This window comes from Plutella xylostella, chromosome 15, assembly GCF_932276165.1.
Source record: "Plutella xylostella chromosome 15, ilPluXylo3.1, whole genome shotgun sequence".
Lineage (NCBI taxonomy): Eukaryota > Metazoa > Arthropoda > Insecta > Lepidoptera > Plutellidae > Plutella > Plutella xylostella.
Genome location: NC_063995.1, coordinates 4,022,820 through 4,050,783, shown reverse-complemented (window position 1 = coordinate 4,050,783; position 27,964 = coordinate 4,022,820). Strand labels below are relative to the sequence as shown.

General features: G+C 36.5%; 1 protein-coding gene across 1 annotated transcript; it reads left to right on the top strand.

Moving 5' to 3' along the window:
* Positions 1-26,841, top strand: LOC105386169. Its single transcript, XM_038108453.2, has 3 exons — positions 1-386; positions 24,679-25,405; positions 25,480-26,841. Exons 2-3 carry the CDS (start codon positions 24,679-24,681, stop codon positions 25,686-25,688), a joined length of 936 nt encoding a protein of 311 aa, XP_037964381.2. The 5' UTR covers positions 1-386; the 3' UTR covers positions 25,689-26,841.
* Positions 26,842-27,964: the final 1,123 nt, after the last annotated feature.

Here is a 27,964-nt window from a genome sequence, read left to right as displayed (position 1 = left end):
TAAGTAACTACAGACAAATAAAAATAAAAAGTCCGTAGAAAGGGCAACAAGTTTGAACTTTGAACAGAAAGTTGTATATCTGGCGTAGGGCGGGCGGTGTTTGGGCGGCAGAAAGCCCCGCGCCCTGCCCGCAGCCGCCCGCCACCATGCGAGCCAGGGGCAGACTTCCCCGCGACTCTCGTAATACTACCTACCCTAGTGTATGAATGACAAATACCAATTAACCATAACATACACCTGCTACTAAACAAATCAATACATTCTGAAACTTTGGAACTAGTTCGTCAAAATAAAAAAAACTTTTGTGTAATAGAACATTTTTTTTCTGTGTCGACGTGCTTCGTCAGTTTTAAGTTGTGCTTTGAAAGTATCATCGATTTATAAAGGTGAGTGTATTTAAATGTTAATCTTAAAACATTTCATTTTGATGATTTGTGGTAAGCTACTAAGGGTGACTTTTACCAAACGCTAAACGTTTAAATTAAAATTATTTTAAGTGTACTTAAATAAATTTTGAACAAATATAAGACTAAATACGAATAGCATTTAGTGAAAGTCCACCTAAATAGTAGAACAAACATCAAACGAAAGGTCACTTGAAAAAGGCGGTAACTGAATTCAAAGTTAAAAAGTTACAGAGTACTTATACGAACTTTATTTATCTTCGTAATTTTTGTTACCTAGAGGTAATTACTACACTAAATGAAGTTATTCCACATAGCAATTTATAAAAACTTAGTCAATATTTAACTACAAAAAGTTACGAATTGTAAATACGCAGTTTACAATTTCACTATATTATTACTAATTCTGTTGCATCTTTAGTTTTTCTTAATGTATAATCAAGTAAGTAATTTGTAAGAAAATTGAATATTGTTAAATGTGAAATACCTAGTCTGTTAGTACACAAAGCTACAAACTTCGCTTTATTTACACTGTAAAATTAATTTGTTTCTATACACAAGTGGCTTCGGTTGATTAAATAAAGTTTACATGGAAAATCACAACGAATTACTTGAACGGTTCTTACGTTAACATACAGTAAAATAAAAATAAAATGCTTTTGAAGGGCTTGGTATAATAAATCCTTATATGTAAGATATATAGTTTTAATGGCATTTTACGATTCTGAGGTTTCATGCCTGAAACCTTTAAAACAATGCAAGTGTAGGTACAAGCCCTAAATCCGTTGCAGTTCCTTGATAGGTACACTTTTACAATAAGCAAAGTTCATCTAAAAATCTTGCTCCTGCTTTCAACTTGATGAAAAACATAATAAAGAATATACTTATTTAAAAAAATTATGGATCTTTTAATGCAAGAATAATGTTTTTGCAAATGTCTGAGCAGAATAGGGACTCAGTGTTATTGTTACGAACGACATAACAATTCCAGGAGTAAGTAAGTAATCATTTTTCCTTCAATATTATTTTGAACCCGCGAGTTGAAAGAATTAATTTCAATAGACATCCCCGGGGAAATGTAATTCATTTTGAATCGGAATCGATTTTGAATTGAAAAGGTTAAAATTAATTTGATTTATTTATATGGCTATCTACGAGTATCATTTCACCGTGCCGTGCAGCAAAAATCGCAGTTTTCCGTTCAATTTACAGCACTTCAAAAGTAGTTTTAAGTTTATTATTCTCTGTGGGTCTGTACGGTACGTACTTATCTACCTGGGTCTCTTTGGATGGAATCTTTGTACCTATATGCATACCCAAAGTGTAAACTCCCTTCCTAAACTTGAACCATTTCACACCACGCTTGCGTAGTAGTTCGCACATCTAGAATTGCCAACTCTAGTATATGTACATAGGTTTCCTCACGATGATTTCCTTCACTGTAAGAGCACTGGTAGGTAGATATTGTACTCGAAAGAACTATTTAGTACAGTCAAACTATAAAGTCCTGACATCAAAGAGTGTGATTTTGCTAAGACTATTTATGTTCATCAGTTACTTACTTACTTACTTTTACATACATTTTATAAAAATAAAATACCGATTGATTATCAATTCTTAACGGATTTGTCTTTTAATAAATATAACAGATCGATTAAATACGATCTTAAACAATTAGTTAGGATCCACTTCCGTTTTCACGACTTTATAGTTGGACTGTACATACATGTCAGGGGTAGGATTGGAACCCGCAACTGTGCCGTGAGAACCGCTTCACTTACCCGATTGAGCTACCATCACTCGGCTCGACTCGAGGGCCTATTCTAAACAACTTTTGTTCTACTACAATAGCGAAATATTTTTTGGCTTCTCTTTAAAAACTTTGTTTGCCACGTGATTCTTTAGTAAGGGAATTAGTTTTTTCCGCGTATATTCAAAACTCGTACAACAAAACTTGTTCAGTTTACTACTTATATACCACCATATAAGTAGTAAACTGAACAAGTTTTACGTGAACCATTGAACGTGGAGGCACGCGGCACTAAAGGGAGTCTTCAACAGCCACTTCGCAACAGCAATTTATCCCTGGCATAACGGCTCTATAAAACCAGTAGAGAAATGGAGGTTCTATCTCTTTGTAAACTGTTTGTTTTAACCTCTAACATGTTAAATTAGCCAGAGAAACAGGCTGTGCAATATCAAAAAGAAGAGCAAGTAGGTCAGCCAGCCTTGAGCCAATGATCTTGTTAAAGAAACGCGATGAGATAAAGATGAGAAATATATAGGTACTCATATAACTGACAATCCAATAATCTGAGTTTCAGATGGACACACCGAATTAAAGTAAGTAAAATGGTACAAGATTTTATTTTGTACTTAAATTGCGTAATGTGTAATTGTATAATTATTAATTACATATATTATAATAAAGTGTTTAAATAAATAAATCAATGAAAGTTTCTGTAAATATTTTGGCAGCAAGTCTAAAGATTTGATAATTACATTACTTTGTTTGTCACTCAAAATTAACGGCCGCTGCGACGACGGCGTAGTGTACTACGAGGTTGCTACGACGGCCGCGTAGCAGGAGGCTACGCAACTGCTACGGCTTGGCGTAGGCTTATGGTTAATAATATATTTTTTTAAATTTATATAAAAAGGCATAAAATAAAACAATCAAGGTAAAATCTAAATATGAAAGGGTGTATTTGGTAATGTTCGGATACAAAAACATAGCATTTATCATTCATAACCAAGAAATACACATTGTACGCCTGACAAAACATTCACTGATTTTGTTTAAACTGAAAATGTAATAAAAAGCTCCGTAAAGTTTTACTGACACTTGAAAAGAGAACGTACATTTGTGGTCAAGTGTTGTGTGTTAAAACCCTGTCTGTGTCTGAGGTTTGCGGCGTCGAACAGTTTTACTGCGTCTCGGAATACTCTCCCGGGGTTTTGTCTACACATAATGTGGCTATTGACAGTATAAACAAACTTTTGCGTACTTTTATCTATTTTAAAAGTATTTGTGTTCTATGCTGAATACCAGATTATGAAGTTAGATGGTAGTACCGATAGGTATACGTTCAAGTTCAAGTCAAGGTAGGTATTTAGAATCAATATTTAAATGATTTGCACAAAATTAAATAAATGAGTACATACAATAAATAATATACCTAATTATTATAACCATCAACAATATTAGTAGGATAGAATATTCGTGCCATTTTATATCTAATTGGTCTTTGTACCTCTAACCGCCTTTTCAGATATTTCAGCTATTTCACAATCGTCAACGATCATTAGAGGGATAATTAATGGCTTTCATTTTGAATAAAATGGGCTTCAGTTGGTTCTCTCGCCGCCAGGTGGCTGCATACTTCATCAATCACTCGACAGGTAATGAACGACGAGGTGTATAGGATTGTTGAAGGAATGCGGTGCGGCTATTAGCACCACTAATGACCAGACTGTCGATTCTGGAGCCCGGCACTGGGGGGTCAATATAAATGTTACAACGAAGGAACGAGACTTGTCACGCCGTCGGCTTATGCAAGAATAGAATGTAAGAATAAAATGGAAGAATAGAATAGAACAAGAGGATTCAATAAGAGAGAGTTCGTTTTCCGTTAGCTTTGTACTTTTTGTACAATTATTGCAAATATTTTGTATGACTCGTCTTATGAACTTTTTTTTTGCATAAATTGTTAGACTTCTATATTTTTTAATAAATTGTTAGACATCTATATTTTTACAATGAATTTCAATATATTAAATAATGTACTAGGTATTTCAGTACATACCTTTAAGGAGTATTTATATAAATCTTCGACTCGATAACGACTCGGTCGACAAACAGACACTTACTCCACTTTTAATTTAACAAAATTCATGTTTCAATTCCTTTTCCAAGGAAAACGGCTACAGCTGATTGCGAACCGATAACATTTTTGGAAAAGTCGGAACCAAATACTTCATCGTTTTTATTATAAGATAAGAGCAAATCCAATATTTCATTTTACTTTTAGTTATCAGGGTTGGGCAATAATTATTTTATGCTATATTACTTATTATTGTAAAAACGTTGCGTATGTTTGAGGTATAATATAATGGGAAATGAGAGTTTGGCAAACATAATTAAATCTCTTTCAAGTACGAGAAAAGCCCTCCTGTCTTATAAATAGTGTCCAACTGGAACACACTGGCTACGGAACCCAAAAAGGCAACATACTTATCAGCACCCGGCCACATCAGTAATCATTTCGGTAAACTTTCAACAATAGTATTGACTTTTAATTAACTGCTATTGGTCCCGCGCGTAGGCTGCGTTGAAAAACAAAATGGAAGTACTTACCAATAAAGTTCCACAGAAAGCCATACATACCCATTGGGTTTTATCGTGAGGTCTGAAATTTTAATTAAATTGATTTTAACTTGGTATCGGTTTTAGTTTTTGGCCTCAGTTGTAAAGTTAGTTAAACTGTTTTTTTATGCAATTTTAGGAGAGTAACATAGATAAACTACGCTACTAAAAATCGGCTATCTTATATACTTTAAGTCGCGTACCATCAACCATCTTATTTACATAAAAAAACATGAACGTAAAATAATTACTTTTTTTTAATTATTCTTTATCAGACCATTTATTTTCAACCACAATTTTATTAAAATAAGTAACATAGCAAGTTCGTAACGCTATTCTCTTTCTCAGGCCACATGAAAACGAACCCAAATTCGACACAACACAATCCAACTTAACTGAAACACTACTCATAATATTTACACACTTATTATTCAATGAAAACAATTATTATTCCACAAACTTTACTAAGTATATAATTATACTATATTAATATTCACTTAACAATCTTAAAATGAATGAAACAGGTAGATTCGCTAAGTAAATTATGGTTTAGGCGGGCTTTTGTTTCCACTCTCCAAGTTTTTAGACTTGATTAAAACGTCGCTTTGGATTCTTTGAATTTATTACTTATGTGAAAGCATTCCGCATACTTTTTAATATTCTTCCGTCGTATAAATCGACACTGAGAGCGGCGGACAGTCCGCTAATCATGCTACAATAATTAATTCTGAATATATTTCTACTTTTACTAACTTAATTACTGACTCTCTTCTAATTACTAATTTACTATTTGTCTTGCATATTTTGCACTGCTTGGTAATTTATCATGAAATAATTAACATGCTTTATTATTTTGGGCATATTTTTTACCGTTAAAATTACCATAAATAACTTATTTTGATTGTTTTTCAATTTAAAATAAGTTATTTATGGTAATTTTTGATGTGCAAACGAAAATAAACCTCTATAGGACTATAGAGATGCTATCTGGCAAGGCAGGTCATGCTCTAAATTCCTACCTAAGTAAACCCTACCTACATACACAAATCTACTATACTTTATGAGTCATGTGCCCATTCGGCAGATATTTGATAAGGGAATAGTTCAGTGGATGCATCGAGAATGTCCCGCTAGCCCCACCGCGGGACGCGAGGTAGCGCGCCGGCTATTCCACACACACCGGATATTGGAATTCACCGTGGTATTGTGCTGCGAGACAACCATATCATAACATTCATAACCGTACGTACGGCCAGCTTAGTAAGTAGCTAGACACTTTTGTAATAATTGTAACTCGTCAAACTAGCAGTGTGTGAATGCATGGTGGTCTATGACTTAAGACAATGTGTAAAAGTGTATACTTATGTAGTCTAGGTTTTATAAAGCTGCTGACTGTACACCGATAACGGACCCACGATCTTCATCGTTGCACTGATTGTATTGCATATTTAATGCAATATAATCAGTGCCATTCGTATTTATTTATACGAGCTTAAAAGCGCGTTAACGCTTGTAACACTTAATCCCAAAAACCAGCTTATACGCGCTGAAAAATATAGACTGATGAAACCGCTCTAACTCTCATGAAATGACAGGCGACCTACATTATTTATTTCCTTTTAGAAATGTGACTCGTCGGATATTATTTCCTCACATTGAAACAGTGGAGAGTCCATTTGTTCTCGCCTGAACATAATTACAGCGGGTTCCGTCGTGGAGCGGCGCCACGTGGTATCACGTCTCCCTGCGAGCGACACCTGTTACCAGTCTGCACATTATACCCGATTTTAATTTAATAATTTACTTACACTCACGGGCAATGAAAAGGTTCCACTGATAAAAACACCAAATTACTCCTAAACGACAAATGCTACCTTAACGATGCCTTCTGCAACATTGAAGTAACAGAGCATCAGCATCATCATCATCATCATCATATTACCAAATAAATTCAGTAATATAGGTACTGTTCAAATTTAAAATTAAATGTTAGAAAAAATCGGGGTCGATTGGTGTCGACATTTTGTGAGTGGAACTTTTTCATTGCCCGTGAGTGTATAATATAATTTTGACATTGATGTAGGTACTTATGCATTTATTTGTACTCATTCTAAAACGTACAGATCTCAACCTTTGATTATATAAGGATCGCAACCTATCAAGTGAGTACAAAATGTACACCAAAAAGCGGGTGTGTCGCTTGCGAGTCACCTCTACTCTAAACAGACGACACACTCACAATCACGATTTTGATTCAGGATATTGTTTTGAAATCGGGATATCATGGCTTTGCTCGAGGGTATCCAATTCATAATAACTATAATCATATTCAAATAACATGTTACAGTTTACATTAGCAATTGGAATACCTATATACTTGTCTTGACAGTTTATACTTTTGATGATTTAGTTGTATAGTGCGACAAACTTATCTGTTCCGGTGAGAGCGAACTAAATTGATCCATATCTCATTACTTACTAATGAATTATAAATTAATATAAGTACATTAGATGGGTTTATAAAAACTGCAAAGGCAAATTAACACTATGGGCAAACTTAAAATCTTATAGAATGAAGAAATATTATAACTTTACGTAAGCTCTCACCGGAACAGATAAGTTTGTGGCACTGTATATGAATTTGATCGTTAACTCGGAGTGTGCTAGAAATACGTATTTATGCCGTCGTCACCACCGCCGCCGCCGCCGCCGCCGCCGCCGCCGCTTCGTCGTCTCTCGTCGTTTATGGCAATAAAGTGCTGAACTGTTTTTGCCATACAAAATATTTACCCAGTATGTTACCAAAGTAAACAACGAAAATATCCGAAAGACATGAAACGTCATTTATAAAACTCCCTCATTCATTTCATAGCCTACAGCGCGTGAACGCAAATGTGTTTGCTTATAATATATTTGCAAAAACATGCACATACTTAAGGTCGGCTTATTATTTTACATAAAGTCAATAAACTTAATATATCGCTGAAATATTTAGATGTGTTTGTACTTTCAATGAAGTGTGTCCCGCTGTACTTATACCTTTTAGTCAAAGCACACGCTACCTACCTATCATACTCGTACATAACATGATGATAACATTTATTATTATTAATGATTATTGATGTAGAAATAAAATTTGCGAGAAATTAATCAGATCATCAACCAAATAATTTTTATCTTATCTTTATCTTTATCTTATCATCAACCATTTGATATTACTAGTACTTACCTGCTGAAAAACCCCGGCGTAAGATCCAACCGTAGGGTTTTTCGAACTAAACTTGTTGTTGATGTTTCATCGTTTACTTCAGTTTTATTACGAAGGTTAGCACACCTTTCTAGTTAACGTTTAGTAGTCGGCATAATAGTAACTTTACTCTAACCTTTTTAGTTATTAAACCCTTTAAAACTAACGACCTCTGTCTTTATACCTTTAATTAAGGTCTTCCTAAACAATTTACTTTGTTGAAATAGAACATCTCCATTTGGTATGTAATTTGTCCGGTCACGCTCGTCACACGACGACGACGACGCCGGCGGTCGTAGCTATTTAAGACACAGTCAATGATTTAGAAATTAATAATAGGAAGTAAATTTAAAAAATCTTACAAAAATTAGTTCTACTAAACTAAAAAGTACTAAATCAGGTCTGGAGGATAATATAAGTTAAGACACGGTTTAACAATGACAAATAAATCGGGTAGACATATACATAAACCTTCCTTATATTTTTCCATATAGCCGGGTAAATCGATGGTGACCCTTGGACCTATGGAGCAGGAATTGCGTGTGACTTTTTCCGTAACACAGTACTTGGCGGTAAAATATATCAATAACTGAAAAAACGGTTTTTCAATAAAAAAAAATACAATGATCCGGATGGATTTGACATAACCATTGACCATTACTGTTCAATGTACATTACAAACATTAGTACGTACATTGATTGAATGGATAATGATGTTGAACGATTCTTATAGTGGTCAAAAGCAGTGTTTGCATTAGTTTTTCTTAATAATTTATCCGTATATGCTATAACTTTGCCTTAATTGTATTAGTTTGTCTTAGGACGTGAAGTTTAAATTATTAAGGAGCCAGGTGCAATTGATGGCTCAATCTTAAGCCGATCTACCCGGCGGTAACAGGTCGGCCAATTTAAGCGTCTCTACCTCTAAGATACGCATATGCATAATACTATAGAATAACGAGTACTTGTAGTTGTTATTCTATGATAATACTAGAATGTCCCATGGCGATACACATGAAGGGGAAGTAGAAATATACATATTCACAGTCTTATACGAAAAAAAGTGCAATAGTTATGCGATAGATAGATAGAACAATTGAAAAACTTAATTTAACAAAACAGAAACAAATAAAATGCTCTTATTCCGCAAAAGCTTTCAATTACTTTGAATATCAGTTGAAACATGGATACTGGAGGGCCTGCGAGTATCTCGGCACAGTAAATGACACGACGACCGCTGGCATTTCCTTGAGATCTGATTTACCCGAGATTGCGTCCCGGTAAATGCATTTATGTTTTAAGATGACGCCAGCCTACATTGCATCTTTCTATATTTTCATTACATTCTACTAACTTCTTTGCATATATATTTTTAGAAGCCTATATTATATTGTTTTGAAAAACACTCGCTGAGATAAAACTTGTATGAAGCCATAGGACATAAGACAAAATTGCTCAAAGCGAATACTCAAAGTTTATTTTAGGTTGTGCAGATTAGAAATACATTGAATAATCAATGTAAAAACCGACTTCAAAAAACCACTAAAATGTAAGTAATAATTTAAGGTTTACACAAATTATATGTGACAGTACAAATATACCTAAGCAGGAACTGTTCTTTTTTGATGTTGGTGCAGTGACAAAGTAATCTGAAGAAATATGGCACCAACTTCAAAAAAGAACAGTTCCTGCTTAGGTATATTTGTACTGTCACATATAATTTGTGTAAACCTTAAATTATTACTTACATTTTAGTGGTTTTTTGAAGTCGGTTTTTTATTTTTTTAAATTATTATTTTATTTTATAGTTTTTAGTTTATTTGCAATAATTTTTAATCAAAAGTAAGATGCAAATGATACCAAAAAGTCCTACTAATCAATACGAATCATTCAAGCCTAAACACGAGGTAGTTGCTATATACCGTTGAGGAGTTCCCTTGACTGCCTTCCGTTTCCATCATCAGATCAGCTCAAGGTCACCATCATATTTTATTGTTATAAGAACTATATTTACGTTCTTAATTTCATTAGAATCGGTTAATATGTGTCCAAAATGGAAATTCATACCCTGTTTTTACCCCTTTACCCACCCTTAGGGGTGAGATAAAATTCTGAAAAAAAAATGGGACCACTTGGAAGCAACAAAAAAAGAATTTTCAAAATCGGTTCATAAACGGCGGAGTTATCGGTGAACATACATAAAAAAAAATAAAATATCTCGGCGAATTGAGAACCTCCTCCTTTTTTGAAGAAAAATTTTGCTATCAAATATTATTACGACAAAGTGAGTGGCTTGATAAGTGGGAAATTTTATTATTTAATATTTTCTTTCGTAATTTCAAAATTTATTTATGAGTTTAGAAACAAAAAAGTTTGATTCTTTGTTTTAAAGGATGTTCTTTCCTTGGATGTTGTCGTAAATTTTGTCGTAAAAGCTACAAGCTAACAACTTTGTTTCTCAGTAACTTTTTAATTAGGTAGGTACACAATTTATGCTACAAAATAGACTTGAAATTATTGCACGATCGTTCGCCCATCAATTAACACTTTGAACCATCATGGATACCGTTTTTAACCCCGACAAAAAGAGGTGTGTTATAAGTTTAACGTATCTGTATATCTGTACGTAGTTCCCAACGGCAACGGAACCGATTCTCGATTTGTTTTTTTTTGTATCATAGGAAATGTTACCGTAATTTTGCTTAGAAAACTCAGGGTTCTTCGCCATGTTTCATCAAAAATCGGCTTATCCTCGTCAGTATTGAGTGTTGAAGGAGTGTTGAATGTCAGGGATTTTTAGCGTTGGTTATTCAACCTCGTCAAGACAGTATTAAAGTTAAAGAGACAGGAGATAGATAACTACTTACGCCCGTAAAATATTGGTACATCTACCAAGTTTTCAACGATAACCTGTCGAGTGTGAAATTATGAAGCCTTGTACACGTAGTTTTTCTAAATGAAATCTGAATGACCATGAAAAAAGGGCAAAAAGGTGTAATAAATTGAACTTAATGAAACGAATGTTTCAATGAACAACTCGATCTCCCTTCCATAAAATACAGTTGGTACCTAATGAAATTTATCTCTTAGGACCTAGTAGGTATGATTTGGAACCCTGTCATCATAGAATAAATTCGTGTTTTAACCAAATAAAGTAGAAACTTCACTCGCATAACTCTTGAACCGCACCTGAAGCATTTTCATGAAACATGGCAAAGAAATTAAGAACCATAAAAGTATAAACTATAAAACGTATGGACGAATTGAGAACCTTTTTCTTTTTTTCTTCGTATAATAAAGTAAAAGAAAACTTTCGCTAAATAACTCTGCCAATCTAAGCCAAGCATTACGTGGCTGCAGACAGATTGACATGACAAATTTATAATCTAAAAGCTCTCAGTTTCAGGGAGAAGGATACAAAAATCGCGACAACATTTGGATAAAGGTGTAAGCAGACGCCGGCCTAAAATCGATAATGAAGCAGAGCATTAAATTTTTACGGTTGGCCGGATGGTCAGCCAATGGCATCTTATTGATTTAACATTAAATACTTTCGGTCTTATTCATAAAAAGTTACGGGAGACCTATAGGCCTGCTATAAGCAAATGACAAAAAAACTTTATTCATAAACGATCAAAAGCGCTAAAGAACTCTCCAACTGATTCGTAAAACCTTGATATGCTAAAGTTGGCTGGACCCTACTAGACACCTTCCGTAAACCTCCTCTTGTACAAAAACATGGCGGCCGGTCAACAGCTGTTCTGCTTTATTGACGATTTGACATTTGTTGTGAGTTAATCATGGAATTAATAATACAACAGGAATGCGCACTCACCAAAATGATGGAAACAAAAATAGACCTAACGAATTCACCTTAAGATTTATATTTGAAGTGAAAGAGGCCGCGAGCCGATAGAGAGGGTTACCACAGAGCCCTTCCTCTCTTTCTAACAATTGCCAGGATTTAGTTGTGTAAACTTTAGTAGATTTTGTACGAAGAGAGCTATGCAAAAAAAATATTAAATTAACTCATAGACTACTGTATATCATATCATTTTCAAAAACAAATTTATAATAAATCATTATAAACATGTAATTTTAATGAAATATTTGGTATTTGTATGAATAATAATTTCATAAAAAATATTGGTAGTTTTTCTAAATACTTTACGACAAGACCGAAGTTGTCAAGATGACGGATGACGTTTATACTGTTGTGAGAGACGTTATGGTTAGGGTGACCATTCATTCGTACTTTTGAATCACTTTCCATAAATTAGGACCTGTTTCATTCAACTTTTTATTTTATTTTATACCTAAGTATCATTAGGTATTATTGTGGCTGTTATCTTATAAGGCTGGTAAAGAGTTATGAGCTGTTGATTTTTTTGGTACACTTTAGATTGACAGAAGTGATATTGAACATTTTTATTCTCTTTGGTTGAAACTTTAACCTTGCGGAGCGTATTGAAGGACAACTTTAATTTAATAAGGTACCTACTTACCCCACAGAAAATAGAACGTGTAAATAAAGAAGATCCAATAAATACATTGTATTATACTTATTATAAAAATGTGTGCTGTTTGATTTCGCTCATCTTATTATTTACGTCAATCCTAACTCTCTAATTAAAACCAGTCCATCTTAGTAGAATTTGGTAAAAAGACAGATTGTTGTTGCTAGTTCAAACCTTGGGAATATCTAATTGATATGGAAAAAAACATAAGTATCAATATTACATTGCAGTTTGCGCTGCAACAACACACATCTATACAAATTTTCCTTCACCCCATTTGTTTACTCAATTGTCATATCACCAAAATACATTCGTACCTACATTGCAATCGAATTATTCGAATAATAGGTAATAATAGGTGACTTTGAGACCATCGACACCTATTCGCGACATGATAGATTGGAAGTGATGTCTCATGAATTACCTAAAATTATGGTCTTCAAAAATAGAAAGAGATGGAGGGCTCCGTGCTGACTATCTCTGTCGGCTCGTTTTTTTGGTGCAGTGCGCATTCCTGTTGTATTATTACTTCCATGGAGTTAATATTTGCTGAAAATAAGTTGCCATGGTAACGTAAAAATTTTTTTTTTTTTTTGTGGGTTTTGGCTTGGCCAACTGCGCCTTTAAGCCAACGTAAACTTTTTTAAGTGCCGCGCCGTGGCTAACATAGATAATAGAGATTGATAAATGAATGAAAGTTTTCGCTATTTTTGTTTATGGTTTCGTCGGACCGGCAACTTAATAGGGTAAATGTCAAAATGTTTGGTCTGTGAAATCTATTAGCATCATTATAGTTATTGAAGGTCTACGGAACTATTATGAATAGAGATTTTTACGAAACCTCAAATAGGCTTAGGGCCTGTTCCACAATGTCTGGTTAGTGGCTACCTGTCGGATAAAATACATACTGTCACTGTCTAAAAAATAATGATAGAGAGTGACAGCATGTATTTTATCCGACAGGTAGCCACTAACCAGATATTGTGGAACAGGCCCTTAATGTGTTCCGTAACTATTGAGCTCAGTAAACCTACTTTAAGGTTTTTTTATGAATAAGACCGTTAGTCTACATTGGTTCGAATTGGTACAGACAGACAGTAAAAGGTTAGCGAATATTAGCGATCCACGCAACCAACCGACTGTATTTTTTATTTTATTTACATACATATGCACTCACGACTGTTATCCCCGAAGGCATAGTCAGAGGTGGCTCACAAGCGAGTCACTCACTTTTCGCAGCACATTTTTATTCACGTGATAGGTTGCGAACCATATCGCCGTTTTGGAATAAGTAGATACAATGCACTTAGCATACACTTCTAGAATTTAGATGTGGTTTCCTAACGATGTTTTTCATCACCGTAAGAGCACGTGGTATTATTGTACTTAAACTCCTTAATTGATTTATTTTTATTTTTACGACTCTCATCTAAATCTCCGATTCCAGAGCGCCACTAATACGCCACTACACTGACGACATCCCTGACGTCGACATAGGCGAAATTAGGATAGCCCTTGAGCAGCTTAAAAACAACAAGGCTCCGGGTGAAGACGGAATTACTACAGAGCTTCTGAAAGCTGGAGGTATTGCAATCCTCGAACAGCTCCAGAGGCTCTTCAATTCGGTTCTTCACAATGGCATTACACCGGAGGCATGGTCTGAGAGCGTCGTGGTATTGTTCTTTAAGAAGGGTGACAAAACCCTTCTGAAGAACTATAGACCGATCTCGCTTTTAAGCCATGTATACAAGCTGTTCTCAAGGGTTATCACGAACCGTCTTGCCCAAAAGTTAGACGAGTTCCAGCCCCCAGAGCAGGCTGGGTTTCGAAAAGGCTTTAGTACAATAGACCACATCCACACAGTAAGGCAGATTATACAGAAGACCGAAGAGTATAATCAGCCTCTGTGTCTAGCCTTTGTTGACTATGAAAAAGCCTTCGACTCCATCGAGACCTGGGCAGTTTTGGAATCCTTGCAGAGATGCCAAATCGATTGGCGCTATATCGAAGTGTTGAGATGTCTGTACAATGCCGCTACTATGACTGTCCAAGTACAGGACCACAAGACAAGACCTATCCAACTGCAACGTGGAGTGAGACAGGGGGATGTGATATCTCCGAAACTGTTCACCAATGCATTGGAAGATGTCTTTAAGACGTTGGACTGGAAAGGACATGGCATATGTATAAATGGCGAGTACATGTCACACCTCCGCTTCGCGGACGACATCGTTATTATGGCAGAATCTCTGCAGGAACTCAGCTGGATGCTAAGTGGCCTAAATGCTGCTTCCCGACGTGTTGGCCTCGGTATGAACTTGGACAAGACGAAAGTCATGTACAATGCTCACATCAAACCGGAGCCGGTCGCCGTTGGTGAGGCAACAATCGAAGTTGTGCAAGAATATGTCTACCTCGGGCAGACTATTCGGCTAGGCAGAAGCAACTTCGACAAGGAGGCTGCAAGGCGCATCCAACTGGGTTGGGCTGCATTCGGGAAACTTCGTCACATATTCTCCTCGGCCATTCCTCAGAGCCTGAAGACAAAAGTCTTCAACCAGTGCGTCCTGCCAGTGATGACGTATGGTACAGAGACGTGGACACTGACGGTAGGACTGGTCCACCGATTTAAAGTCGCTCAGCGTGCTATGGAGAGAGCTATGCTTGGGGTTTCTCTGATGGATCGTATCAGAAATGAGGTTATCCGTCAGAGGACTAAGGTTACCGACATAGCTGTCAAAATATGCAAGCTGAAGTGGCAGTGGGCTGGTTATATCTGCCGAAGAACCGATAACCGTTGGGGTAGACGAGTTCTCGAGTGGAGACCACGAACAGGCAAACGCAGCGTGGGACGCCCTCCTGCCCGCTGGACTGACGACCTTAGGCGGGTGGCGGGTAGTGGTTGGATGAGGAAGGCCGAGGACCGAGTGTTGTGGCGCTCCTTGGGAGAGGCCTATGTCCAGCAGTGGATGATTACTGGCTGATGATGATGATCTAAAAATATAAAGCTTGATATCGTTTTTATGTGAATCCGTATGATTCTATTTACATCCGTAGCTCTAAATACAATAGGTAAGTACAAATATTACAAAAACCGAACGACCGAGACATTTAAGCGGTGATTATGTCATTTGTTACAGACAAAACTCGGAAGTAATCAATAGTCTATAAATTACTTGTCTATACTTACATACCTACGATGTGTTGGTACCTACTAGTATTGTATCAATATATCGTGGCCTACAAACAACCACTGAACAAATGTTTCTTATTTGTACGTATACAAAAGTCAACAATATAAAAAGTTTGTTTTGTTTCATTGTTTGTAGTTTTTTTTATAATTGCCTACGATAAATATACAGCTACAGCTTTCATATAAAAAAAGTTTGACTAGTGGTAGTGACTCTCCTTGAGTTTTGTGCAGTAGTTTTTGAGTTCATTTAATATTTTAAATATAAATACCGGGGTGCACGAAAGTTACGCAGTTAAGTAAACTATTTGTAAAGTTTTATTGCTGGAAAAGTCATAAATAATATACCAACTTAGATGACTGATAATAAGACATCTGAAGAACCGACCCAATCTGAAAGTTAAACGTTATACGGTAATGTAATAAAACTCAATTAGGCATTAGGCCTCGGGTGTTGTTTACCAACTCTTTAAAACAAAATTTCGTGTTGATGCATATTTCTGGGCTAAGTGCCTTTTAGGGGAGGGAGTGCTTACTTTTACATCGATTACGTAGGTACTTGCAGAATATTAAATTAAACCATAATACCGGGTTTTTTGGCGAGAAATAAGTAATAAAAGATCCAGTTTTACTTAAATTTGTGGTTTTTTGTCAAATATAATTAATATCAATTAACACGCTTAATTACAACTTTTTTGGTTACTTATAAACAAAAAAAAAGCATGTACTTACTAACTGACAGGCGTTTGACATACGACTACGATTAATAGGCTGTGCATTGCATGCCGCCCTAAGTCACAAAAAAAACTCCTTTAAAATACAAGAAATAACAACATGGCCTGTCGAAAATACTGAAAAAAAATTGCTAATGCGTCTCTCTTCTGAATGAATTCAGCAAAAGTTGGAAATCGTAATTCATGGCACCCGCTTCGTATGTCGTCGAACCTTCTATATTTACTAAACGCGATGCCAAAAAGCTGAGAAAACTCACACGAAGTAAAATTAGATTTCCTTTTTTTACGTTAAGAAAGATATATCGTTGGAATTGGTCCTGATCGAATCATGGGGAGCAAAGTGGATCGCAAGATCGAGTTAGCCTAAAAGGAGTGAAGCCGGACTCAATCTGAGCTGATAATGTCTTGGGAAAGTGGTACTTAGCCTGGCCACTTCCTCGTCCTTAGACCTTAGAACTAAATAGTTCTCAGAATATACCTACCTATAGGAATTCAATATAACCGAAATTATTAACTTGAATGATTTGCAACGACTGAATGAATTTTAATAAAATATCACTTAGAACAATGTTGTGATTGTCATCAAGTTACATATTTCCAGCGATTCCCAACATTAATTTGCACATTTTTTTATATTTTTTTTTATATTTGACTAGATGTTTGACTGATTTACAAATGTTGGTGGCGCTCTTCTGTTGCACCCCATCCAAAGGTACCCATAATGCTGGCTGCGTTTCCTCTTTGTATCGCCAGGGATAACCTTTGGGCGAGGTACCTACGTTTTTTTAAATTAGTAACTTTTGTTCTAATGATGCGATTTTTATTTTATTAACTTCCAAGCCGAGCGTTTGCTAGAAGTTCGCAGGGTTAATTTTGATCATACATTTTGACGGTCGTAAGGGCGGGCGGTGTATTTACGTAGGTAAATATGCTTGAGTGTCAATTTATTACACGTTCACTATCGCTTTAGAAACCTTGCGTTACCATGAATGGGTAGTGGGTACCCACCAGTTGTAACTCTAGGCAAATATATATATCCGGAGTAAAATATGTAGGTTTATTTGGATGCCTAATGAAACGTGAAACGAGAGACATCACTTTGTTTACTCGCACGATCGCTACCATGAAGTTTGAACGAGCGAGAGCAAAGTAAATATTTCATAAATTATGTGTTTAGGCACTCGTTCCGAAACATTGAAATTGAACGAATTTAACGATCTCTTGACTTTATAAATAAGCTTTCGTACATATCTGCATCTGTTTATGTAATACTAATATTGTGTACTTGTTCTATCCAACTTGGTTTGGGAGCTCGAAAAAGAAATGCATTTCCGAGGATTCAGCTAAGTCGTCCTCTAGATTATGCGGTTTATTTTTTGGTAGCATGTAATTTACAGAACCCTGTACTGTATCTCAGCATCCACATGCAATTAGATCAATGACAGGATGAAGTCAAAAGGCTCGACAGCTAAAGTAATTAAAGTCTAATTCAGTTCAGCCGGGAGCAACAAATAAGGAGGAACTAGCAAACTACACTTAGAACTTCCGCATTCGAATTTACACCCTATTGAACAGACACTTGTTTCTGGCCGACCTACTCACACTCGAGACGCAGTTTGCGAAGTGGCATATGACCAACGTTTGATCAAACATATTACGTATATTCATACATATAAGTACCTACTGATAATAAGTGTCATAGGGCATCTATGAAACTTATTCCTCCTTATACTAAAGTTTAATGAGAGGTTAGAATCGTCTAAATTTAAATAATTTATAATATGAAATAGGTTCCGATTTCAAATGATGGTATCTTGGTACTTATGTATAATTATCGGTAATCACATAGATCGTACTGAGAATAGGATCAATATAATAATTACTCCTGGAATTTAGTAAATCAGACTACAAACGATCCCGAGTCTACAGTCGGTAATCCTATTGCTGAAGCTATAAAGCCGTGCCTACAAGACAGCTGGACAATACTTATACATATCCATAATCCATGCTCCATAAAGCATTGAGCTCGGATAGGTACATAAAACTATCACCTTAGCGCTAAAAGCGTAGACTTATATTTATACTTGTATCTAAAGCCATCGTCACATAAAGGTATATTAGATCCGTAAAAGACAAATTCTTCTCTTGGTCTATATCATGACATGACACCCTGAGTGAAAAGGTCCCTTGCATGCACCTGTGCACCCATACCATCGTTTCCATTTCAGAACAGATAGATACAATATAAGTAAACTGTTGCTATTTGGTATTGATGGACGGATGCCTGAAGCTCCTTGTGATACCCCTTATAATGTTACCTTTTATAACTTATCTACTTCAACATTTTATGGTTATGCACACACGCTGAACGCTATTAAAACATAGAAGCTCAACTTATTTATAATAAGATATTAAAGGCTAATTAAATTAAGTCAATGTAGTTTAGTTACCTCTCAACCGTAGACTTGGTCAGTTATTATTCTGTGACTTGGTGAACAATATATAGGTATCTTCTCGATCCTCGGATCTCCGGGGTCCCTCCGGGAAGTCATGAGCAACCTAGGTCGTCTACTGGCTTTCTGGCGTGAGCTTGGGTGGCTTAATAGCTAGTCACCCCATAGGTATTTCACGCATAATGGCCCACCTTGGAGGCTAAATGCGGAAAATCAGCTGGCCATGATAGATAGGTATCTTCTCCATTTGATAAGAAAAGTGATAAGACCATCTAAAGCGAATAAGACGTAGTTTTACTTAGTTACCAAGAGCCAGACTAGGGTTGGACATCGTGATAAAAAGATTGGCCAGTCAGGTTAGCGGTTCACTCATCACTGCAAAAGCTACGCTAGGGACCTAGTCGGGGAGGCTTTTTTCGATAACTTGTGGAGGGTATAAATACTTATGTTATTTATACCCGTAACCGTAGTTTCCTCCTTATTTCTGAACCTATTTTCATGCATATTAAAATAAGTAAGTACCTATAGGTACATATATGTTGTCTTAGATGACGGTATCATGTAAGACGCAGCGGAGTGGAAGCACAGATGGCCACTGCTCTGTGAAATATTCAGTAGATAAATGTTTATTTCACTCAAGATCTAAAGAAACTCGCTCGATTAAACTTATAATATCTACCATATAATAACTACTATTACTATACTACTACCACTATATAAAATATTCATTTCAAACGCTAGATACTTTGCTAAATATAACTGTCTGTTAAAAGGTAAAATACAGTGGTATGTACCTACCTTGTATTGTAGACCTACCTAATATGACCTACTACCGTATTTATATTTATTTATTTATTTAACTTCAATCTACTAAGGCATTTCTAAACCTACGACTCTTCAATTTAATCACGAAAACACTACTCCGAATTACTCTCGTGCAAAAGAACCAAACCGCGAATGCTCCTACTCAGGGTGAGCTTTACTAAGAAACAGAGAGCTCAGAATGCAATTTGCTGAGATGCACACGTTATCTACTGCGTCTTGCATTTCGTCATGATTAATGGTAGAAACGGAGCATATTTTGTAGAATAGTTACATTAATAAGAACCTATTTGAAAAAAATATCTACTGCCTTGTTTATAAAGCGAACATGAAAAATTAAGCCTATGGTATATATATATTTTATAATATATATTATATATAATTTAAAGTATATATTTTATGTATGCAGTTCTATTTTATATTAGTTTTATAATTTATGATATTATTTATGAATATATTAAAGAGCGTAAAGGATCACTATTATAAAACCTTAGGTTGGTAAATAATATGTAATATATTATATAGTTATATATGTATTTATATAAATATAGCGGATATATATTAAGTCTATTTTGTCATTTAGGTATTATGTGTATTTGTATTATTATTATTTATGTAAGTTAAATAGGTAGTTAGTTTGTATTTTTCGTTTTTATCTTAGATATGTTTTAGTTTAGGTTCTTTCCACATTGTTTTTGTATAGCTTTTTATTGTATTAAAGGAGTTTAAAAACTTTAGTTTTCCACCAAACAAAGGTTGGTTGGAAGAAATTGCTTCTTGGCAATAAGCCCGCCTCTGTATATACTTACTACTTTTAAGTCCATTTTTGTAACTGTTTTTATTATTATACAATAAAGTGTTTATAAATAAATATTTGTAGTTTTGTTTCATGTTTGCTTTAATAATAGTTAGGTTAGGTTATTACTTATTTTTGTTAATTGTACCTACTTCAAATTTAATTAGTTAAAAGATTTAATTTTCAATTTCTCTTTCACCCAGTCGTAGGTTGGCTGGAAGAAATTGCTTTTTGGCAATAAGCCCGCCTTTGTATACGTCCTATATGTTTTAAATTTGTAATCTGTTTTGTATATTGTTTGTTTGTGTACAATAAAGCGTTTATAAATATATTTTTAATATCGCTTAAATACCTTGTACGACTGTACGTACCTAATATCCTATAAACCGCAGTTACTACTACTGCTTATACATTTTATACTTACAGTGTATTTCTTCGTGTGACCATAAAATGAAGTAGGTCTTCCATTTAGATTTTATGTCCTTTATGGGTTTCCGAATCAAGTAATTTAGTTCACACGTTTTATTTTACGACCAATAACCCTCTATTCGCGGAAAATAATAACAAAATAACTCTCAAGCGCGGCCATAAACCTAATTCAGTGATCGTCATGTCGATCATTTTATTTTCATACAGTAAAAACTTTATCCTGTAAAAACTACGAGCAAGTATACGATATGCTTTATTAAAGATCTGAAGGTCAGTTCAATTTCGAATAAATAAAGTCAACAGTCCAGACGACCGAATGGCGTAGTGGTTAGTGACCCTGACTACTGAGCCGAAGGTCCCGGGTTCGATTCCCGGCTGGGGCAGATATTTGTTTAAACACAGATATTTGTTCTCGGGTCTTGGATGTGCCCGTAAAATGGCAATAGGCCCGCCCCCTATTACATTAGGACTAACATAACACTGGCGAAAAGTGGGTGCAGCAAAGCACCGCTGCCTACCCCGCAAGGGAGTACATTAGTACGGTCAGATGCAGAGAAACCTGACCCCCCTCTCATAGTAACAAAGCTTCTGAGGGGGGTCAGGTGTCTCTGCTCCTTACTACTTACACCTCTGTACAAGGTGTGAGTGTTTGTTTTTTTTTTGTTTTCAAGCCAACAGTCTCTGAAAGAACACACTACAGCATTCCTGAGTGAAGTATACATAACCTCATAGAGTACTTTTGTAAATACCCGCGTAATCTTCTCTATCTCATACCTACATACAACAACGCGGACTCGGGTGTTACTCAATGATCGCATATAATGAATGATATAACATACGCTAGTAATATATAAGTCAATACATAACAACATAACATCCGGTGCCCTCTGGATAGTCAGCGACTGATGACAACTAAAACGAAGCCGCCTTTCATTTATTTGTTACAATGCGGTGAGGAACAGTCCACGTCTAGTGGTTGCCACCAACATGATATGAAGACTAAGCTCCAATTTCGCCAGAGTCGGTTAGATCGTAACCAGGGTTTGGTTCATCTATTATACGTCATCTCCATATTAAATTCTTGACAGATGTGTCAAAAGTCAACCAATAATTCGAGGTTATGCTCTAACCAACTATGGCAAAATTGGCACTAAACTTCATAGCTCTATCGGATGACAATATGTACACTCACGAGTAACGAGCAATGACAAAGTTCAACCTGCCACTGCCGTTCCATATGTCACTGGAACTTTTTCATTGCTCGTACGTAAATTGTTGAAAACAATTTAGTTGCATGGCAATACATTGCTACAGACATACAATATCCACTACCCCAACGTTACTTAAAGGTTACAAAGTTATACTTAATGCATTAGAGAACACCATTAATCTTTTACCATTTATCGTGGGAATGATTAATAGTTATGTGTACGTTTGTCGACTTCATAGTAAAGTGGTAACGGCAAAATGTATGGGTAGTAAAATAAAAACGAAAACCAAGGGTAAAATGCAGCAAAGCACCACTGGCGAATATAGCAATAACTTGAAATGTGTACCTCGTCAGACACCATTTTCACTCTCATCGTTGCTTTTGCTTTCGTCTAGGGCGGAAAATTGTATATACTGAAATGCATAACTAGCATTCATTATAAAAGCGATGTCTCAACCGAGGGTATCATTTTGTCAGTGTGGCTGTTGCCAGCTGCTCGATGTACCCGACATGCAGAGCGATTCGAGTGAAAGTTTATTACGCCCAGTAGTCGACCTGCTGACGGGAAGTTCACGTATAAATTTCAACCCTATAGAGATAAAGCATTAGTCCCACTGGCGGGGACAGGACCCGGAGGTATTTAGGGGCTGTAATGATTCGTGAGTTCGACGATTTACTTCCTTAATTAATCTGTTGCTATCCCTTTAATTACACAAACCAATTAATTAAAGTTTTGGTGACTGAAGATAGTAGGTTGACTATTTATAAGTACCTATGTCTGTAAGTTAAGACGAATACAACCAAGGGGCAATGAAAACTATTGTGTATTAAAATGAGCTAATACTTATAACACAAAAACATTCAAAGCCTTAACTTAATAAGGAATAAATTGATCCGTGATAAAATACAGTCATATATACAATTACAATTATTCATTATACAGTAACTATCCCGTCACTCACGCGGTACAGGAAAATTCAATAACATTTCACCAATGCCCTTCCTGAAGGGCTTTGTTGAGGCAAAAGCCTCTTAGGCCCAATAAGATTTAGAGGCCTCAAAGGGCACATACCTATATGTACTCGTATCTTGGACTATTGACCTTCCTTTTTCATAATTTCACCACGCACTTCAGGGACCTCCGAACTTGGGTATAATCTAATAATAGTTACTGCTTCCCACCACACTCCCCCGTAACATACTATTCAATACAGAGAGGAATATTCTGAGGCATGGCAGGTTTATTTACCAGACAAACCTTCTACAACTTCTGCTATACAAAGTCTTCTCTTCTCATGATGGATGGATCATCCGAGGATGATCATTATAAAAAACTGTGGATCTGTCTACTACTTTGAAAAATTCACGTATAAAATAGGTACTCCGTGGTAAAATATTTTATATTTATTTCAGTGTTCATCGATTCCTTGACGACCTTGCAACGATTAATTATGTATTAGGCGATCAATATTTTTTCTTCGCATTATAAATACGTTTTAGTTTTTAGTCGATCACTAATGAAATTTTTCTTATAAGTAATATTGTTACTTATATTATCGGACCTATTAGATTAGCTTGCTCATCACAAATGTCATAACTAGAGGGAAATTGAGATCCTTATATTGTAGATACAGTACCTAAATACACAAACTATTAAAACGTCTAGAACTGTTAGCTTCTTATAAAATATTTTTTACCACGTCTGAAAACCATCTATTCCATGGATCCGTGAAACTTGGGTATTAGCAGTCACTTTAATAACTGTCGAACGGTCCGTTACCATGTTGTCGTATTAGGTAGCTACTTAGTAGTACTTACTGACTACTTACTCCCCTTGAATGATCAAGACAATTTAACATGTAAATGAGCACGCTAATGACTGAACCTCCTCTCAAACTCCCCACTTAAATATTCACAACTAGGCTCAAGTAAATTGACATTTGAATTTTAATTAATAAACACCCCAAGCACTACTCTATACAGAGATGAAACCAATTAAATAACATCGTCGCTGCAGGATATTTTAGTTGAACATGTGAAATAATTGGCGAGTTTCGAGGAGGCTCGAGCCTGCGGGATCAAACGACATAGCATTACGTAATATTACGCACTAACTACTTCCTCAATAACTATAATAACTAATTCAATCGATCAATCAAAATTGCTGCACGGACTGCATTGCAGCTACTATATTTTGTTGGTCAGAAATATTCAGGACATAAATTGCTGTTTGGGTATTTCAAACTCTGTGTATTGAATGTATAAGAGGCCTTACATACTTAAAATAGATTTCTTACACCACGGTGACATACCCTAGACCCTAGATATAGGAATGTAGGTACTCTAGTGTCTCGTGTCTCACGGTCACTGATAGGCTAATAAGAATAGCCCTCCACCACTCACTCTCCAGTCATTTCCACTATTAGTCTCACCTTCCTGCACTCATCGGTCTATTCTTAGTAATCGCATCATCGCTCCTTTAGTAAAGTATAAAATTTGTTTTGTTCCAGATGCGGCGGCGCCTGGCGACCTCGCTGCTGCTGGCCGCGGTGGCGCTCTCCTCCAGCGCCCTGCTCGTGCAGGAGCAGCAGCCGCTCCGGATATACGACAATATTAGAAATAGAATCGACAGTAGAAATATATTTTACACTATCTTTTGTAAAGAAGCAATCGGCACAGTCAGAACGAGAGAAGTCCTGAAACTGTGCAGGTTTCTGGAATCAAAAGAGCTGGAGCGCGACAATAACGAGCGGATGCGAGTGTTGGTGGCGCGCGACGACGGCGAGGGCGCGTCCCCCGGCGGGCACCGCCAGGAGCAGTGGCACAACTACCCACGCCGCCTCGACCGCCTGCAGCCCGTCCCCTTCGAGAGGCACAAACCAGCGCACAGGAAGAGAACCCCCGACCCCGAAGACCGCGACCTCACAGACGAAGTCGTACCCGAATACATCAACGACCTGACCAAGGAACGCCTCGCCAAGCAGAACCTGAACAAAATATACGACGCCATTCTAGCCTCCGCAGACCCTCTCCTGCTCCTGGACATCCGCCTCGCGGGCCTTATTGATCGCAATAGTAATCTAACAAAAAACCCAGAGTTTATGATGGATGATACCAGATATCCTCAATACACTGATGATCAGGATGAGCTGTTGTCAGAAGAAATTAATCCAGTTATAGAAGTAGTAAGAGTGAACAGCGACGACATTCCGAACATTCTGGAGTCAGAAACTTTGGGTAAGTTATATTCATCGCCCTCTGCCCACTCCTCAAATACCATGCAACCTTGCTTACTGACATGTCCATTCCAGACTCCCCTGCCGAGGTGCCGGCGAAGCGCATGTTCTCCCTGTGGAGCCGGCTGCAGGGGCTGGCTCACGAGCGCGGGCACCAGCTGCACCACCGGCGCCATCTGCACACCTTCATGCACCCCGACCTGCGCGACCTCGGGGACCTGACGCTCACGGCCGAGACCCGCGCCTTCATGCGGCCCCCCGGCTCCCCGCTGCGATGGGGCTAAATCTAGACATCTAGATATCGAGACATAACACTGTTTGGTTCGCTTCGAAACTTTTTGTTCGCCAACTTTTTCTGGAAGCTGATAGTACAATAAATTGACCAACTTCATGATTTAGAGACATCGTTATTTGGACTTGTAGGCTTTGATAGACGTGTAGGTACTGGTGGGATAGCAATGCCATGGACAAAGAACCGATTTCGCCATTACAGAATAGAGAATCATCTTAGCTTGTCGGTGAAGAACTCTAGAGCTGGACTGGAGATTGTCACCATGATTAGGAAGTCATATTAGCATGAATCGCTCGTGGAGGCTCCTTTCGCACCCTAAAATAAGTGCCAATAGTCTGAAAATTCCTATTCAAATTGTTACAGGTGATACAACTGAGTAGATAAACTTTATTATTTAATGGGCAAATCGGGTTTAATACGGATAATGGATGTGAATAGTAAGCAATGAATAATGTTTATTTACGCGCAGACAACATAACTACCTAAGTAGTAAACAGTATCATTTTCTCTACACGGGAAACTTAAATCCATGTAAATCTATGTTTTTAAGATGTCTGGTACAAATCGAAAGTTTACAGACTGATTTAACTGCACTTTAAACTACATACTTTGAAAAATAAATCATAAATATTTCCCAATTTATTTATTTTAAAGACACGAAAATATACCTACCTCTATGTAATAGTCCTTATTCCTATTAGACTTCTACCTTCAGTGAAAGCTTTAACTTCAGTTTCCATATACATAATTTAAATATACAGGGGGCAATATTATCAGCTAACTATTTTCACATTTTCAGCGTTGGTCACTTAGTGAAAGTTGATCAGTATGTCGTTTCGGGTGCATTTACCTGCCTTTGTGAAATTTACTGAAACATTCCACCCTGTATAGGCTATCAATCATCGCTTATCAAGTATATCATAATAATATACTGTAAGTATAATTTGTTAGGAGGTAAGAGGTACGATGAGTCTTCGTGACACTTGCAATAATCTAGCATTTTCAAGCATCTACTTACTAGCTTGTTATAAATATCAATATTACATAGTTACCTATATCATAACAATGTTATAACTTCCATAGACTTTACATAATAAATATTGTAATGAATGGTATATATGTAAATAAATATCGTGTATATCAGCTTTTCAGGAGTTTCAATTATGTATCCTAATGTACGGTTAGTAAGCTACAGGGTGCTAAATAAATGCTTGTATCTACGAGTGAAATTACGAATAGTACTTAGGTACACAACTGTATGGAGAAAGTTGCAAGCGTCCCATACATAAATAAATACCATTCCAAGATAAAGTGCCTTGTTGAATAACAAACAGATGAGACGAATTATCATATTCACACCATTAGTGGGAGCCAGTAATCTGGGACAAGTTCCGGCCTCCGTGTGTGTGCCACGACCATTTATCAAAGGCCATAATTATTATTATCCTGGCCAGGAAACGTAGCGTGGGACGCCCTTCCTCATGCCTGCTGTCCCGGTAAACTTAGAAAGTCATGCCGGTAAAGGACTAAGGAATATCCGAGGCAGTGGGCTTCTTCAGTGACAAACACTAGCACATCATCATAGTGATTCGATTGGCCAGTAGAATTAGCGTCAGTTGCACGTAAGACGGATATTAAGAAGAGTAGATATGAGATAGATCCGGGCACCCCATCAGACTGTTGTGGCGGTCCTGCTGAGGTACACTCACGGGCAATGAAAAGGTTCCACTGAGAAAAACACTAAATTACTTATAAATTGATATAGATAGCTATGACGCCTTCTGCAACACTGAACTAAATTTTACAGAGCATCAGGTCAGGATATAAGCAACGAAAAACAGTAATATATTGTTCAAATTTTAAATGAAATGTTTGAAAAAACTGGGGTCTTTTGGTGTTGGCATTTTGTGAGTGGAACTTTTTAATTTCCCGTGAGTGTATAAGCAGTAAGTTCCGTAGAGGAAATTATTGGCTGATGACTATTTTTTTTTTTTGGTAGGTAAGTTATAACTCAGATGAGCGACCAATTATCGTCAAAATGGGACGTGTAGTTAGTTACATTATGGGAGAGGCCTATATCCAGCCATTGACGATTACGGGCCGGTGATGAATATGATAGTAGATTAGGTGCTGGACTAAAGAGGGATCATTCAATACTCGGAACTATTAAAATTTAGTTAAAGTTTCCTCTTAATGTTTATCTTATATTTATTTAACTACCTACCATAAATTGTTTAATAAGTATTTATAACTTATCTTACAATCACA

Excerpts from the sequence above, each read along its gene's own strand:
- LOC105386169 (XM_038108453.2), top strand. The coding sequence starts at position 24,679 with ATGCGGCGGCGCCTGGCGACCTCGCTGCTGCTGGCCGCGGTGGCGCTC. Across the intron at positions 25,406-25,479 it reads TCTGGAGTCAGAAACTTTGG|ACTCCCCTGCCGAGGTGCCG; the intron begins GTAAGTTATATT and ends TGTCCATTCCAG.